The sequence below is a fragment of the Aspergillus fumigatus genome, chromosome 6 (assembly GCF_000002655.1).
Source record: "Aspergillus fumigatus Af293 chromosome 6, whole genome shotgun sequence".
Classification (NCBI taxonomy): domain Eukaryota; kingdom Fungi; phylum Ascomycota; class Eurotiomycetes; order Eurotiales; family Aspergillaceae; genus Aspergillus; species Aspergillus fumigatus.
This window is the reverse complement of record NC_007199.1, coordinates 242140-257839: the sequence shown is the minus strand read 5'-3', so window position 1 is coordinate 257839 and position 15700 is coordinate 242140. Positions and strand designations below refer to the sequence as shown.

Below are 15700 nucleotides of genomic sequence, written 5' to 3'. Positions count from 1 at the left end.
TCTCCCCCCCCGCCCCCCACATCCCCGCCGGCCGTTTGCCGTCTCTCGACCGGTTCTCTTCCCTGGCCGCTTGGCTTGACGCGAGATTGATGTCCGACTCGCATTATCAGTCATCCTCTCGTCCTCTCGCCCCTGCTCCAGGTCGCCTTCTGAAACGGAATGCCTCATCCGACGAGTTGGTGCCCGCGCGAAAGCACAAAACCACCGCTTGCAAGGCGTGTAAACGGAAAAAGTTAAAAGTCGGTCGCTTTTCCATCTCGTAGACTCTTGATTCCTAGTTGGAGACACACAAGCTTACCCTACCAGTGTCGGGGAGATCCTCCATGTCAGCATTGCGTCAGCCACGGCGTCAAATGCGAGGTTGAAGCAATGTCTGATATGCGCCGGAAAAACGCCATGGACCGCAAGGTGGCGAAGCTGGAGAAGGTAGCCGACACGTTGACGCGGTTGATCAACGCTCTGCGCGACAGCGAGAGCAGACGCGTTTCGCAGCTGTTGAATCTGATCCGAAGTAACGCCTCGTTCGACGAACTGCAGCTGTTCCTGGAGCAGCAGTTTTCCCACTACGAGTTGGAATCGACGCCTGAATTACGCGATATCCAAAGCCAGCTCTCGCAGACAACGGACCTTGCGCCCCTGGGATGGCGGTACCTCCGAGTCGATCGGCTGGCCGACGACCCGGTATACAAGGTCCCCGCGAAGCCTTGGACGGCGGTGACGGACGACAGCGAGCTGGTGTCGCATCTGGTCTCGCTTTGGTTGACCTGGACGTATCCCTGGTTTAACTGGCTGGATGCCGACTGTTTGATCAAGCATATGCAGGAAGGAAAGCTGAATTCCCGGTTCTGCTCCCCTTTCCTGGTCAATGCCATTCTCGCGGAAGCATGCGTATGTGTCCTCGCACGGATGATGTCGGTTTTTCTTTTTTTATTTTCTTTGTTTTTCATTACTGATTCGTGTATAGTATTACTCCGACTACGAAGAAGTATTTACAGTGCCCGGCGACCTGCTCACTCGAGGCGACCAATTCTTCGACGAGGCGCGTCGTCTGTTCGAGGCTGGAGAAGACGAAGGCGACTCTCCCAGCCTGCCCACGATCCAGGGGCTCATGATCCTCTTCGTTCGGTCAGTCGCATCGTCGGATGCGAAACAATGGCTCTCGCTGACATGGCTATCAGAACATCGATGATGGGCAAAGATCGAATGGGATGGGTCTATCTCGATCTGGCCGCCCGGGGAGCCCAAGAGTATGCTGCGTCTCATCCCCCCCACGCGATGGAAGACGCGGAAGAAAGAAGGGCGATTGACAGGACCCTGTGGGGCATTTTCAGCATGGCTTCGTATGCTTCCCGACCCTTGTTTTCCGCGATTCATAGAGGCTGACTGTTCCAGGACGGCGTCCGTATCCCTGATGAAGCATTTCGAGAGCCACCCGCCCCAGCAGTCCCCCATTACTCGGATCATCCATCAGCGACATAAAGACGACGTCTGGCAACCGTACCCGCGCTCGACCGACGCCGGCGTCCCCAGCCATATCTCCTGCGTGTTCAACCGGTGGTGCGCGATCGCCTGCATCGCGGTGGAGATTTCCCGCGCGATTTACTGCGAGGAGGACCGGATCCCTCGAGCCGAGATGCTCCCTTTCATCAATGTCATCTACCAAAAGTTGCAGGACTGGTACGCAGACATGCCCGAGTGTCTTTTGGTTGAGAACATCACCGTTCCGCATGCCCTCAGTCTCCAGTACGCGGTCCCCCCCCCCCCCCCCAAGTGTCCCCAAATCTGATCCAAGCTCAACCCTCACTGACCCATATGTGCAGCCTCTTCTACCACACAACCGTAATGCAAATCTTCGGCCTCCTGAAAGCCAACCACGAACACCTCGATCCCGCCAGCATCCAGCGCGCCCGCAACATCTGCATCGAGAGCGCCCTTCGCATCGCCGGGCTCATCGGCATCCACCGCGACAAATGGGGCATCGGCCGCATGGCCCCCTCCACCATCCAGTGGCTCAGCATCGGCATGTTTACCCTCCTCGATGCGCTGGACTCGCCCGACACTCGCAACCGCGCCGCCTTCATCGAGATGTGCATCGTGGCGCGGGCGTTTGCGCGCCGCTTCCCGCTGGCCAAGGGCATCCTGCGCATGATCCAACTCTCGGCGAACCAGATGCAGGTCGTCTTGCCTGCCGAGACGGATGCCCTGTTTACCGACTTTGAGACGCGCAGCTGGGAGGGCAAGGATCGGCAGACGTTTAGCACCTTCTATCCGAACTTTGCGAGGGTGGTGCGGCAGGGGGCCGCGCGCGAGGAGGACGTGTCGATGGATCGGTTTTTGGAGAAGTGGGATAGTTTGGCGATCTCGGACCCTAAGGAGGAGACGCCTCCAGACGAGGGTGGTTCATGATTAGATCGATACCCGTGGCGTACTGCTCTTGACAGCTATGCATGTGTGGCGACACCCTGCCATCCTCTCTACATCTACTAGATAGATTAGACCAAACAGTACTGATGGATTACCTCTTGCGAGTCACTGCTCTCCACATCGGCTAGCATGTAGACACTGCACTGGATTGATTCTCGACCAACTTTGTCACATCCCAAACATGCTGTTCAAGCACGGTTCACATGGAGCAAACTTGAGACACATATTCCGACGTTTGTCCTCGATTAGACGTCATGGGAGAAAGCTCATTGTCCGCACGATGCTTTCGGACAGGCAGACGATGTTGCCTGAGAAGTCGGCATGCGTAGATCAACAGGTGGAGCTGCATAGAAGCTGTAGAACTGGGCAGTCAGTGCGATGTCCCTAATAGTACCTCCCTCTCCATCATACACATGTCCTGATGACCACCCTCAGTCATAATCAATACTTCAATCCGCATTCTCCCATCCAGCTAGCATAAACGCACTGAACATGAACCTCATCAAGCTACCAAGGATGCACTCTCAATCGGCTTGAGCATCAGACACCACGACAGGAGTCATCGTGGCGGCATGCACCATGGCTATCCGGATGATCCGCAAGAGTGTAACCATCATGTTTGTGCTAATGCTTGTATACTCTGTGGATGCGGCTGATGGATGCAGTGCCAGCAACGGCGGTTTGATCGCGGAGTGTGCATGCCATTGCGCCTCAGACTACTAGCAGGAGGACTGATTGCTCGTGTGTTGATGATCGAATGTGGTGAACATCATTCTTGATTCTGCATTGCCACTGCAAAGGATATCTACTAGTAGAAGTTTACGAACACGAGAGGGCGTAGCAACCAAGGTGGAGTCCGTCTTATTCTTCGTATCCCCATAGATATCCTCCTGCATTAGTTCGGCTATCCACGATGACTCACGCACGCCCTTTGTACTCGGCATCTGTATAACTACAATCAATCAATCAATCAGTTGGATACCTTCATCAATCTCTGTACTCCAGATCATTCATTCCACTGCTGAATAACATCAATAACACTGATAACATTAGATCAATCAAAATGTCCAACCCCCTCCAATCCCACCCGCCTCACATCCTCGCCGTCCTGGACCGCCTCCACGCCGAATCCGCCGCCCAGGAATCCTCCATCCCGAGAACAGTCTACACCACCTCGTCCACCGACTCCTTCCACACCCTCATGCGCAATAAATTCATCGCCCTCGAGCAAGACAAGTGCCACTTCATCTACCAGCTGGCCCGCACCCTCAACGCAACCTCCATCGTCGAAGCGGGCACCTCCTACGGCGTGAGCACCATCTACCTCGCGCTTGCGGTGGCGGATAACCTTGTCTCCGCCTCTGCCTCGGGCCCCAGCAAAGGGACGGTGATCGCGACGGAATACGAGCCCGCCAAGGCCGCGCAGGCGCGCAAGCATTGGGCCGAGTGCGGGGAGGCCGTCAGTAGCGTGATTGATCTCCGCGAGGGGGATCTGCGGGAGACTCTGAAGACAAACCTCCCGGATCGGATTGACATGCTTCTGCTCGACAGTAAGTCTTTTTCCTTTTTTTACCTAGGCGGCCAGTGGCGGTGGCTGTGGCTGACAATGTAGTCTGGACGCCGATGGCGCTGCCCACGCTGAAGCTGGTCCAGCCCAAGCTGCGGTATGGCGCCGTTGTGGTGTCGGATAACACGCTGAGTGCGGCGGAGGGATACAAAGACCTGCTGGAGTATCTGCGTGCCCCTGGGAGTGGGTTCAGTACGTTGACGCTGCCGTACAAGGGGGGGCTGGAGATGAGTGTGTATGTTCCTCAGCAATAGACAGTTGTATTCCTGTCTGTAGATAAGCGCAATGCTATAGAACATATCGAAAGAACGGATTCTCCTTGTCCGTCAAATCGTTAAACGCCATCTTATCCCGCTGGCTCTCGTCCAGCTCCATCGCCTCCCGCCGCCGATTCTCCCGCCGTAGAATCCCGTACAGCACGCCCGCCGCCGCAATCGTCACACCGTAGCAGATGATCAGCCCCGTCCATAACTCGGGATAATGCTGCCGGACCGTCTGCGTCTTGACCAGCTGCGGGCCGATGATGTTCCCCACCGTGTACGCCACAAACACCGTCGCCGCCATGACGGTCTTCTTGGTCGCGCCCGCGACATTACTCGCCCCCAGCGTGATGATCAGACTGACCACCGGCCCGAAGAACCCCGTCAGCGCGTACCCGACCACCGGCGCGGCGGGCTGATACCCCCACGGGGACTTCCAGATGAGCGCGCACCCCGCGATGACGGGCAGACAGCAGGCGATGAGCATGGGGATGCGGGTGTGGGGCACGCGCGAGGCGACGTACCCGCACAACGGGATGAAGATGACGCAGATCCCGCCGACGGGGAACTGAAATAGAATCGAGTCGAGGGTGTCGTAGCCGAAGGTGGAGACAATAAGGGGGCCGAACCCGGAGATTGCGCCATTGATTGTGTAGCTGCGATTATCAGCTTTGCAGTTCCAGGGGTGGGTGGATAGGACTTACGCAGCAGCCATCATGATGGCGATGAGGTACAGCTTGATATCAAGCGCAGCCTCTTTGATCTGCGACAGCTTGATCTTCTGGCAGCGCACGCCCGTCTGGCCCCTGCGAAGGCGCTCGACGGCAACGACGCGCTCTTCCGGTGTGAGGAACCAGGCCGAGACAGGCGAGTTGGGCATCACGCAGCACCAGATCCCAAACAGGAAGGTCAGCACCCCGGCAAAGATGTAGATGTACTGCCAGCGCTTCAGCGAGCCGGACGTGATCTGTCCGAAGCCGTAGTTCATTGCGCCGCCGATGATGGTGAACCATCCTGTGCCGGAGAACCACCATGCCTGGCGCAGGGACTGCTCTTTTTGCGTGTAGTACCCGCTGACGATGGTCATGAAGCCGGTGGGGACCACGCTTTCCACGAAGCCTGTACTGGTTAGACTTTTATCCTTTATTGTTTTTTTTTTTCTTTTCATATTATTCTTTGGCTACAGGATGAACGTACCGAGGAAAAATCGCTGAGCAAACAGTCCCTGCCAGGTTGTGACCCCCGCGGTAGCAGCACAGGTGACAGCCCACAGCATGACAATCGGCCCAAACACATGCTGGATTTTGAAGCGCTGCAGGAAAAAGGTCATCGGGTAGAGACCGGCCAGCATACCGAAATAGAAAATGGACGTCGCCCAGCTGAGCCGGGACGTGTCTTTCGACGGGGGCGTCGTGCTCGAATCGATGACCACTAAGTGCAGGTCGTTGGTCATGCCGAACAGCGTCGCGCTGCCGAGAATCGCCTTGTCCCAGTAGACCAGTCCGTACCCGACTAGCATGGCCGGCATGAAGAAGAGGTCGATCTTGCGCAGGACGCGCTTCTCGACCTCTGGGTCAATCTCCATTGCTACATCGCTGACGACCGCCAGTGCGGCATCTTTGTCGAAGAGCTCGCCGTCGGCGCGAAGCCGCTCAGGGTCGCCTGTTGCACTGGGAACTTGAATCATCTTCTGTCAGTAGAGACTGAAACAGAAAGACAAGTGCCAGGGAAAAATAGGAGAAAAAAAAAAAAAAATGAAGAAAAGTATGTCCGGGGTTATGAGCTCCGACTGCACGGACTGCAGCCAAAGTGATCCATTCAGATCAAGTTAGACTAGACTGTCCACGGGCAACTTTAATTAGTTTTTTTTCCCCTCTTCTGATTGGTCCGACGGGAATAGATGGGCCCTCGGTGAAAATGTTGGGATGTGGAGTTGGCCTGTTTGGTCCTATACTCCTATATTTCCCGATGCGGGTGTGGCTGTCTAGCACGCCGTCTAACAGGTCACCTATGCTATGCCGAAGTAGATGATGATCAATCAACTGCATTCACCTCTCGTCCTCCCCAGGAAATTCCCTTCTGAGAACCCCCCTAACCGCAACCACCGGCACCCATGCCTCATCGTGGGTCATGACGGCGATGTACTGTTGTGGGTGATTCGGGCTGGGTTACGTGATGAAGCGGACTAATTGATTTGGCGGCCAGCATAGGGTTCTGCAGTGTGTACGGATTCTACGCGACGTGTGCTTGATCGTAGAGACAGGCCCGGCCATCTTGTTTTCTGGTCCTATTGTGGCATTCGCTGGGTATCACTTATGGGATGGTACATAGCAAGAATGGCTGCTGTGCTTGAGCTGGATGGGAAATTAAGCAGCAGCGCAGGATTTAGGCAGCGTCGCATGTGCGAGCGCTCGCCTCTGTGGAAAGTATATTCGATTGTCACGAATGATCCACGCTGCTAAGCTGCTACTGTCTCAACGATGGCTCGTTGCAAGTCCTAGCCGATGATCAGTCCGTACTTCCCCTTGCCCTCCGTCACACGGAACGCCCATTCTACTCCCTCATACTCCTTTCTTGCTGTAGCAAGCACCTTGAATTCTTCTGCAGGAGGCCCGGTTGAAGACGTAATGGCTGATTTGCTGGTCCTGGGCTCTTTCCACACGCCGCCAGCAGGGACAATGTCATATCGAAGCACAAGCATGGCGATCAGAGCCAGGATCTCCCCCGTGGCAAAGTGTCTGCCCGGACAAACGTGCGGGGATGTCCCGAAGGACAGAAATCCGTTGGCTTTCTTGCGGCTGTCAGACTGGTTGATTTTGACAAACCGGCGAGGGTCGTAGTCGTCCGCGTCGCTGCCCCAGATTGTCCGGTCGCGGTTGATCGCGTGTGCCGGCATCTGTAGGATTCCACCTTTTTTCAGAAGATATCGGTCATCTAGGATCATGTCCTCAAAGATAACCCGGATAGGGACGGTGTTAGAGCGTAGCCGTAGCGTCTCCTGGAACGCCGACATCAGCAGCGGGCACTTCTCCTTGATCTCGGCGAGGTCCACAGTATGCACGCCCTGCGCATCGACCTGAACTGCGCGCCGAGCCACTTCGTCGCGCACTTCGTTTAGTAACTCCGGGCGAGAGAAGATGTTAAACATGAACCAGAACATAGCCGGAACGGTGTTCGACAAGGTCCCCAGGGCCGCAGCCGTCTCCAGGCGGGCAATATCCTCCAGCGTGGCACCACCTTTCTGCTGCGTCTCCCACCGCGCATACGTCAACTGCGACGAGTCGAGATGCCCGCCCGCACGGTAGTAGTCGAGAAACGCCGCGACGAGCCGCCGCCGTGCCTTCCATGCCGTGCGCGCGGTGACCCTCTGCACGACATCCATCAGCAGCAGCGCGAGATTCTCCTCAAAGTCCCTACCCAGTGAGCCTCTCGTCACAAAACCAGCCGGGAAACATACCAAAACGCGTCCTGCAGCTCCTTGGACCGGTACGGGTTCAGCGGCCCGTACACCGCATCCGTGCTGGAGAGGGTGAGTGCCGCGCGACACCATGCATGGAAATCAAACGGCGCCGCGGTCGGCAAGTCGTCAACACTCCGGAGCAAGTACCCAATCACTTTCTCGTTCATCCTGTCCAGTCCCGCTCCCTCGAGAGCCGGGCGCATCGCGTTCACGACGGCCCCGTGCAAGTTCTCGCCCCCGGGCCGCTTCTCGCTGAGAAGCTCAAACCCGCGTCCTTTGAGGCCGGTCACGCGCCGCGCCGCGCCGGTAATGGCGGGCTCAAAGGACATGGCGCGGTGATGGCGCCGTGTGGCCATCACGAGAGTCGGGGTGGTGATGACATAGATTTTGGTGAAGAGCACGTCCATGGTGAAGGCTTCCAGGCCGTGTTTCGCGCTGGTCTGTCAGATGAAGCTTTTGTACAGGGGGCAGCGCCTACCTCTGCAACGCGTAGTAGTCGATTCCATGGCGGACGAAGCCGATCATATGGCCGATGAATGGGATGCCGTTGTGGACTACAGGGGGTTCGCGCGGATCATGTCTGAGACGGAGCATGAGCGCTGATCCTGCGATGAGGATGAGAGTCCCCACGACCAAGGACAGGTTGTCCATGGCCAGTATAGATAAATAATCAGTGCAGAAGATGATGCCTTTGGATTTGTCGATGGGAGAGTTGCAATGGAGAGTGTTGACTGTTGTATTGAGTGTGGTGTTTGTATGACTGCAACATAGTTATGCCCGTCGGATTAGGTAAGCATATGCACTCGGACAGTGCATCTCCAGTACCTTTGATGATCATGAATGGAACCCCATTTACTGCGGATCTGAGCTGGAAGTGAGTTGAATGAATTATCAAGTGTTACTATGACTAAAGTGAGTCATACGTTGTTATAGTTAAGACCTGGTTCTTCCCGTTGACAATATTTGACCTACAGTCTCGATTCATGTATGTTTGGTCTTGCTCAAAGAAGACTAGGTGTAACGCCTCCTGAATAAATACTGTGCATGGTCAATTCATGCTTAAGTATTGCCTGTCCTAGCAGGTCGAGCAGATGAGACCTAGGTGAACCTCGAGTGAGAAACTAACCTTCAGTTAGCTCAGAGCTTTCCCTAGGGAGGCCGGGAGTCTTCCCGGCCCAGCGTTTTTGTCCTACAGTAATGACATATGTCGTGTCTCACAGTTAGAGGCAGTTGTCAGCATCAGCAGAGAAGCCTTTGCACAATGATCCCCTGGCATCGTGCCTCGGCGCAATGAAAGGCTTTGAATCTACGGGAGAGTTTTTTCCGTCTTTGAGGTATTGAAGAGAGAGATAAGAGCAAGATGTTGAGGTCACGCCACACAAAGGCCGTCAGATAGACCTTACCTAAGTTCTTCATTGTTCACGATTCTAAGATGTGGGTTGTTGGTTCCTGATTAGTCCAGTGGCCGTGGCTGCTGATAAGCAGAACTGATTGATTTAATATATGTTGATGAATGATCAATTAGGACAGCTTGATTTCAGTATTTCTTGTAGTTGCTCTGCGGACTCTTCTCCACAGGGGTGCTCCTTAGTACTATTTGCATCATAATGTAATCTTATAGGAGACAATGGAAAAAATGAACGGAATTCATCAAGATCAAAAGTTGACAAGATGCTGGATGAAAAGAAAAAGAAGGTCCCATCGGGAATTGAACCCGAGTTGCCGGAAAACTGACACGCGTCAAAATCCGGAGTCATAACCACTAGACCATGGAACCAATTGATGTCCATCTCCGCAGGTTTAGAGGTAGATCAGTTAGTTGTGTTTCCCAGTTGATATAACAATTGTTTTTAGTTTATATACCGAATTGCACAAGAATTCAATGTGAAGTTTTGGATTACTCTGTTGTCATTATTCCAAAGAATAGTTAGCCCAGTAGGATTATGTTGCCACCTTCCCCATGTGCCACGTCACTCTTAATTCCAGTGCTCCAAACCGATGCTAGCGGAAAATATACATTTAGTCACATATCTTTTGGAGCTTACGAAAGGCAGGCACAATTTGCAGGAATCCAATCTTTTTGATTGCTAATCTATGATAGATGGCAATCTGCAAGCATCTATGGCTACAGACACTGAGAGTACCACGGATTCAGAACCTGGCAGGTGTAGGGCGATGCACAAGCCGTGGGTCCAGTCCAGCCTTGTCCACCGCACTGTCCATAGTGAGTCTGCGTTGGCCCAGGCGCGGTGCTAGTGGTGGTCTTGGTCGACGTGGTGGACGTAGTCGTCGTCACCGAGCCATCAGAACCCTTGAAAGTCGATCCGATATCTCCCCAGCGGATATTCGAGAAGACCACGTGGGTCGTGGGATTCTGCGCCTTGATCAAGTCCGGGTTTCCCTCGGTGCTGCTGCAAGGGCCTGCGTTGCCGCTGTCGAGCCAGTTCATAAAGCCGCTGGCATCGTTCCAGATGCTGAAGATGAGGACCATCCCGCGGCCCAGCGCCTTGCCCATGGTGGTCAGTCCGCCAAAGGTGGCGGCCGAGCCGTCGACGGACGTGCACCAGTCCTCGGTAATGGAGTTGACACCAGTGGAGGAAACGGCATTGGCGATCACCTTGCCGTTCTGCATGTACTGTCGGCGGATTTCGGACAGGGTGCCGGTGGTGGTGCCGTCGTTGGTGATGAACTGCGTGGTGATGGTGAAGGGCTTAGACGTGTCGACGGTGCCGCCGGGCCCCCAGTAGCTCTTTTGGCCGAGAGCGTATGGGTTGAAGCCGCATCCGCCCTTGTCACAGTCCGTTGCACTGCAGGGGTGCGGGGTGTACGAGTTGGCGCGGGAGTTGGCCTCGAGGATGTCCATCTCGTTGCAGCAGTAGCTTGCGCCGCTCGTGTTGAGGGTGCCGTTCTTCCAGGCGATCACTGGGCATTGGGCGTCACAGTAGCCAGAGCCGTACTCGGCGCCGCCGGTGTTGTATTCGTTGCGACCACCGGTGGCGCTCATTTCGGAGAGATACAGGGCGCCGTTTTCGCCGCAGGGGAGTGTGGACAGGTCCACGTCGAAGGTGAGCTCCTGGCCTAGCAGCTTCAGCATGACATAGTTCTTGTCGGGGCCGAGGAGGTAGAGGCGAGGCGAGGCGTTGGTATAGACGCCGTTGCTCTGAACATATTGGTACATCGTCAGAGAGTCACCCGAGGTGGTCACACCGGCGCTGGTGTAGTTGGCCGGCTCGATCACACAGTTCTTCGCGCAGGTGGCCGCATCAGGACACAGGGTGCTGTCGACTCCGGACGATGTGGTGCATGATGTATACCCATCGACCGTGTGGATCCAGTGGTAGCCCCAATCTAGAACTACAGATGTATCCTGCGCAACACAGCCGCCAGCAGTGGTACATTTGTATGTCGTCAGCTTGGGGTTACCAGCAGAACTCGCGGCGGGTTGTTGCGCAGAAACGAGAGGAAGCAAGGCCAGCACCGCGGCCACGACGCCTCTTTTGGAGTCCATGTTGGTTCGAGAAGTCTGAAGGCTACATAGGGGGCGATCAATGGCTCTTTGCGCCGTATTTATACCCTGAGCCAGGAGAATTCACCGACTAGACGGAGAAATTCCCCTCAAGGAATGCTGGAGAAGCGCCTTCCGCAGGGTGAATATCCGAAGGGGAGTATTCACAAAGGGGCCATGTGAATGCGCCCATGAATTGCAGATTAGGGTATGTGATAGGCGCCCCCATGTTTCATCTTAATGGCTAGGAACTATAAGTAATTGGTATGGCTTGACTTGATCAAGCTCCTACGGCCCGCCGATCCGACTTCTCCCTCTTTCTTTTGTCAATCTGTCAATTTGATCATTATACCCCGCATCTCCATGCTGGATTGACTTCTTCAGACTTGGAACATGCAAGAAGCTCCCTGATCCTGATTGGTAGCTGCTCGCTAGGACTCTTTTTGTTCGGCTCTTCACCTCGCAGCCGCCAGGCACCGGCATGCTTCCCCGCAGAAATTATGCAGAAAAAGCCACGGTGATTTCGGCTGTTTGGGATTAGGCTAAGATTTTGATTTAGGGGTTTCCACCAATGTCAATGAACCCTGAAGAAACGCCACCTGCTGTTCCCGAAACGGAAATCGAACTCCGAATAGCTTCATCACGGATGAATATGGAAACTCTGTTTAATTAACCTTGATTGGAGAGGTGGCATTTACAGGAACGTCCTGGATGTTGAATAATAAATTGAAGTAATTAAATATTAATATTAGTGCAGTCACTAATAGTGTAAGCAGCCAAAATGCATCATGCATTATGACTCCTGGCTAGAAGGAGGACTAACGGAAGACCAAGGTTAATTCCCGTCTTTATAGTCCTTTTATTTTTTTTTTCCTTCTCTTATATCTCCGGGGATTATAGGCTAAGCTGTAATATGATCTATGCAAAGAACAGCGCATGTCTTATCCACCTGTCGTCGAGTCTTAAAGAGAGAAGTCTTTACGCCTTCTACTACCCTCAAATGGCAGTAACTAATGAGCGTATATTTCCTCTGCATTGACGGCAACAAATACTGGTGTCCTGCAGTGACTTGAGCCTTGAAATAAGAACTGAGACTAGTACCCTCCTCGCTAGAATATCCAACTAAGGGGCCAAAAATCAGTACATTATGCCCGACTTTCAAGTATCCTCCGAGGCCATAAGACCACTTATCCGAAAAGCTCCCAATCCCAACTCATCATGCTGGATACTGCGACTGGAGAGGCTTGGCAGTTCCCAGCTTCGTGACAGGAGCTCCCACCTCTTTCAATCGTTCCAACTCCTTCTGGCGCATGTCTTCCTGTATCTGCAACAGTCAGATCAAGGAACTGCAAGCAGGACGGAGGATGGACTAACCTGCACCCGTGCGGGAGTAAGCATCTCCCTCTCCCCGGTGATCCTCCACTCCGGCAAGCCTTCGGGCCGCCCGAGCTCCTTCAGAGTCTTCTGTTCGACAAGACTGTATTTGCCGTCGGGTCGGTTATAGTTGAAGGGCTCCTTCAGCGACACGGGTGGGTTGGTAATGATACGGACTTCACGCAGGAGATTGCGCGAGGCAGAATGCAACATGAACGGGTGCAGGAGGTAGACGTCGCCTGCTTGTCCGGTGGCTTCGTGGAAGGACTCAGCCCGTGTGAGTTGAGGATCTCGCACCCAGTCTCTCCACTGCTTGCCTCCCTCTGGAGGTGGAGGGTTTGGACCCGAGCGGGATGCGAGCGATGGCCATGTGCCTTCGGGGTGGTTGTACTGATACCGTCAGTCTAAGTCTTCCCATGGCCAAAAAAAAAAAAAAAAAAAAAAAAAGACAACTGACCAGATGCTTAGCGACAAGGCCGATTCCATCAGTGCATAGAACAGTTCCACCTCCCTTGGATCTGATATCGCTGAATAAGGGGATCACTAGAAGCGCTTGCTCGCCGCTATCCAGGAAATGCGTGAAAAAGTCTCCATCATTATGCCAGTTGTCTAAGGTGCGGAAGTCCAACGGATCATCGGGCTTGTATTCGGGTTTCCCGAGGTTGATGATCCACGAGTCTCGCCAGCCCTTGCACCAATCCGTTACGCGCTCTTCCCCGCCGACGAGCTCACAGATCGCATCCCATGCCTTGGGTGCAAAGTCCTTCACGTCGACAACTGTATGGCCGGGCATGTTGACTCTTTCAGTATTCCAAGTGGACTTGTCCGTCGGTGAGATGCCCAGGCGAGCCCAGATGGAGGCTGTCCAGTTGTCGGCATCTTGCTTGGTGAAACACTGAGGGATTTTGATGAAGCCGTGTTCCAGCCAGTGCTGCTTTTGCTCTTCAGTGAGAGGCATGACTTCTTCAATATCTCGGTCAGGCTATAGTCAAAGACCTTGATGTTTGATGATGATGATAGTCTGTATAGCATCACTCATTGCCAGCCACGTGGTGCCTTTAAAAGATGGATTATACCCGGGATTACCCCACTCGAGTCAACCAGGTCAACCAGTCAAATACACCTGGATAATCGGCGGGGGATTACCCGCACTTTTTAGCCGGCTTGACTCATTTGTTCGATGGATTTGTCACCATTGAAGCTGTGGAGGGGTTATGTGTCTGTGTTTAGGTCTACACAGTGACTACAATCACAGGCCACCTTCCTTTCTGGTCTTGAGGACTGAATGGCAGAGACCAATTGACATTAGACATGATGTGATATGATATCACTACATGTTTATCAGCCATGTCTATCAGCTTCGTGACAAATTACGAGCCGGATATTGAATCTATATGATTTCTCCGTTCGGCATGATTCATAGAATGGAGACAAAGGAATAGCAAACCTTGGAATCAGACTATATATCCTGCTTGTGAAGGACTGGTGACCTGATTTCAGTCCTAGATACTAACCTACGGGTTTACATTTTTCATATAGTGTTGTTAGCTGCTCTGTGGTTGTTGTAATGGATTGAAGGGAACGTCGATCGAATGTTTAGCCTGTATGGATAGCTTAGATTAGCCTGCTGCATATGGCATTGCTGCTCTAGCTGTTGATAGCGTGCATCCATGGCCTATAAGTCTATTAAGATTACAAGAGTTTGTTGACCATGTGTGTGGAATGAAATGGTGTTTGGTTTCACTCGGCATGATACCATATGTTTGACTACACGTAAAACTGATTGGTATCTGTCCATCGACAGAGGTATCTAGTATAGAAGCCAAATAACATGCTTAGTAGGAATCGTGCATAATGTGTAAGATACGATATGGGCATTTTATGGTTTAGTGTCAAAATATATGTGGGTGAAGCACGGGTTAAATAATATTCACCATGTCATAATGGCCGCATATCACAGCCAACTACGACAATGTCTAGTCACCTATTCTTCATCTTTTTATCCCCGTATATATCAAATTCCTTCAGTATAGGAGAAAGCGTCATGGAGCGTGATCCAAATTCCCCTTGTGAATACCACTCTCTTGCCTATGTTTCCTGAATAGGCTTAGTGCCTAGACATCTCGCCTTAATGGCTTATGTAAATATCTTTATTTCTTTCTCTTAGCTAGTAAAGATAGTTAGAATTAAGTTACTTATACTATTCTTACTTATAGGTTATAAGCCCTTGTAGCTTATTATAAGGAGATCTTTATCTTCATCTTTATTCCCTATATTCTATATTTTAAAACATATTCTATACACACATTCTTATTAGTCAGATTAAAATTCTAACTATATAGATCTATACTACTCCTCCTTCCTTCTATAGTAATTCTTCCACAGAATCTAGCCTATCTTATTAAATCAGAAGCCTCTAAGGCCCTATTAATCTATCTAATTAAAATAGATATTGATATTAAACCCTACAAGGTTGTCCCTACCCTTAAGGGTGAATCTAACTAGACTATCTAGATAGAAGGACTCTAGGGATACCTTTATAGCTATAATACTAACTATTAGAAGCTTCTATAATAAAGATATATTACTTTAAACTAACTAATACTCTATAAAATAAATTAAGAGTATATATACTAAAGTCTTCTATAAAGACTTAGAGAGTAGTAATCTCTTAGGCCTTAGTAAGCTATTAAAACCCCCTAGCTTCTATAGTAGTAGTAGCTTTAACCTCCTCCCTGCTAGTAACAGCTACTATAGCCCTAAATTAACTTCTATTAACAGTCCCAGAGACAGAGGTTAATTAAAATATCTAAGAATAAATCATATACAATCACCAGCTCCTAGAATACTATGAGTAATAAATAGAAGTATTTACTCATCTTAACTACTAGGTGCTTATAATACTTGTCAAGGTATGGGGTCACAGGTAAACAGAAACAGGTTGATGAGGTAGTTGACACTTAGGCTGGCTATAGGAATCTATATCTATCTGTTCTGGTTGCAGGGTAAACTAGTATAGGCAGGCTCTATAGATAGGATATAGCTTAAAGACTTCTAAATAGGTTGCAGGATTATGTGGTGATAATATTCCTAGAGTTATATAATTCCTT

General features: G+C 51.9%; 6 protein-coding genes and 1 non-coding gene across 7 annotated transcripts; 2 read left to right on the top strand and 5 right to left on the bottom strand.

Annotated features, from left to right (window-relative positions):
• Positions 1 to 89: 89 nt before the first annotated feature.
• AFUA_6G01840 (Zn(II)2Cys6 transcription factor) lies at positions 90 to 2406 on the top strand (the record flags this gene model as incomplete). The annotated part of the gene is made up of 6 exons (XM_742800.1): positions 90 to 239; positions 307 to 888; positions 965 to 1125; positions 1179 to 1340; positions 1393 to 1743; positions 1821 to 2406. The coding sequence occupies 6 exons, from the start codon at positions 90 to 92 to the stop codon at positions 2404 to 2406; spliced, it is 1992 nt and encodes a 663-aa protein (XP_747893.1).
• Positions 2407 to 3487: 1081 nt separating this feature from the next.
• On the top strand, positions 3488 to 4245 carry AFUA_6G01830 (O-methyltransferase; the record flags this gene model as incomplete). The annotated part of the gene is made up of 2 exons (XM_742801.1): positions 3488 to 3974; positions 4037 to 4245. The coding sequence occupies 2 exons, from the start codon at positions 3488 to 3490 to the stop codon at positions 4243 to 4245; spliced, it is 696 nt and encodes a 231-aa protein (XP_747894.1).
• Positions 4246 to 4279: 34 nt separating this feature from the next.
• On the bottom strand, positions 4280 to 5938 carry AFUA_6G01820 (putative MFS transporter; the record flags this gene model as incomplete). Its single annotated transcript, XM_742802.1, has 3 exons — positions 4280 to 4907; positions 4956 to 5370; positions 5449 to 5938. 3 exons carry the CDS (start codon positions 5936 to 5938, stop codon positions 4280 to 4282), a joined length of 1533 nt encoding a protein of 510 aa, XP_747895.1.
• Positions 5939 to 6748: 810 nt separating this feature from the next.
• Positions 6749 to 8903, bottom strand: AFUA_6G01810 (cytochrome P450; the record flags this gene model as incomplete). The annotated part of the gene is made up of 5 exons (XM_742803.2): positions 8838 to 8903; positions 8684 to 8749; positions 8190 to 8612; positions 7709 to 8146; positions 6749 to 7664 (listed from the first exon to the last, which is right to left on the bottom strand). The coding sequence occupies exons 3-5, from the start codon at positions 8360 to 8362 to the stop codon at positions 6749 to 6751; spliced, it is 1527 nt and encodes a 508-aa protein (XP_747896.1). The 5' UTR covers positions 8363 to 8612; positions 8684 to 8749; positions 8838 to 8903.
• Positions 8904 to 9404: 501 nt separating this feature from the next.
• On the bottom strand, positions 9405 to 9488 carry tQ(UUG)1. The gene is given in 2 exon segments: positions 9405 to 9439; positions 9452 to 9488. It is a non-coding gene (tRNA).
• A 267-nt stretch (positions 9489 to 9755) lies between these two features.
• On the bottom strand, positions 9756 to 11948 carry AFUA_6G01800 (putative endoglucanase). The gene has a single exon (XM_742804.2). The coding sequence runs from the start codon at positions 11217 to 11219 to the stop codon at positions 9837 to 9839; it is 1383 nt and encodes a 460-aa protein (XP_747897.1). The 5' UTR covers positions 11220 to 11948; the 3' UTR covers positions 9756 to 9836.
• A 208-nt stretch (positions 11949 to 12156) lies between these two features.
• AFUA_6G01790 (uncharacterized protein) lies at positions 12157 to 13678 on the bottom strand. Its single transcript, XM_742805.2, has 3 exons — positions 13048 to 13678; positions 12591 to 12980; positions 12157 to 12540 (listed from the first exon to the last, which is right to left on the bottom strand). The coding sequence occupies exons 1-3, from the start codon at positions 13546 to 13548 to the stop codon at positions 12433 to 12435; spliced, it is 999 nt and encodes a 332-aa protein (XP_747898.1). The 5' UTR covers positions 13549 to 13678; the 3' UTR covers positions 12157 to 12432.
• Between the last annotated feature and the right edge of the window lie 2022 nt (positions 13679 to 15700).

Bases quoted from the DNA above. Each gene is read 5' to 3' on its own strand.
- AFUA_6G01800 (XM_742804.2), bottom strand. From the start codon at position 11,219: ATGGACTCCAAAAGAGGCGTCGTGGCCGCGGTGCTGGCCTTGCTTCCT.
- AFUA_6G01790 (XM_742805.2), bottom strand. From the start codon at position 13,548: ATGCCTCTCACTGAAGAGCAAAAGCAGCACTGGCTGGAACACGGCTTC. The intron at 12,981-13,047 runs GTCAGTTGTCTT...TGACGGTATCAG, and splicing joins GCCTTGTCGCTAAGCATCTG to TACAACCACCCCGAAGGCAC. The intron at 12,541-12,590 runs GTTAGTCCATCC...TGACTGTTGCAG, and splicing joins TTACTCCCGCACGGGTGCAG to ATACAGGAAGACATGCGCCA.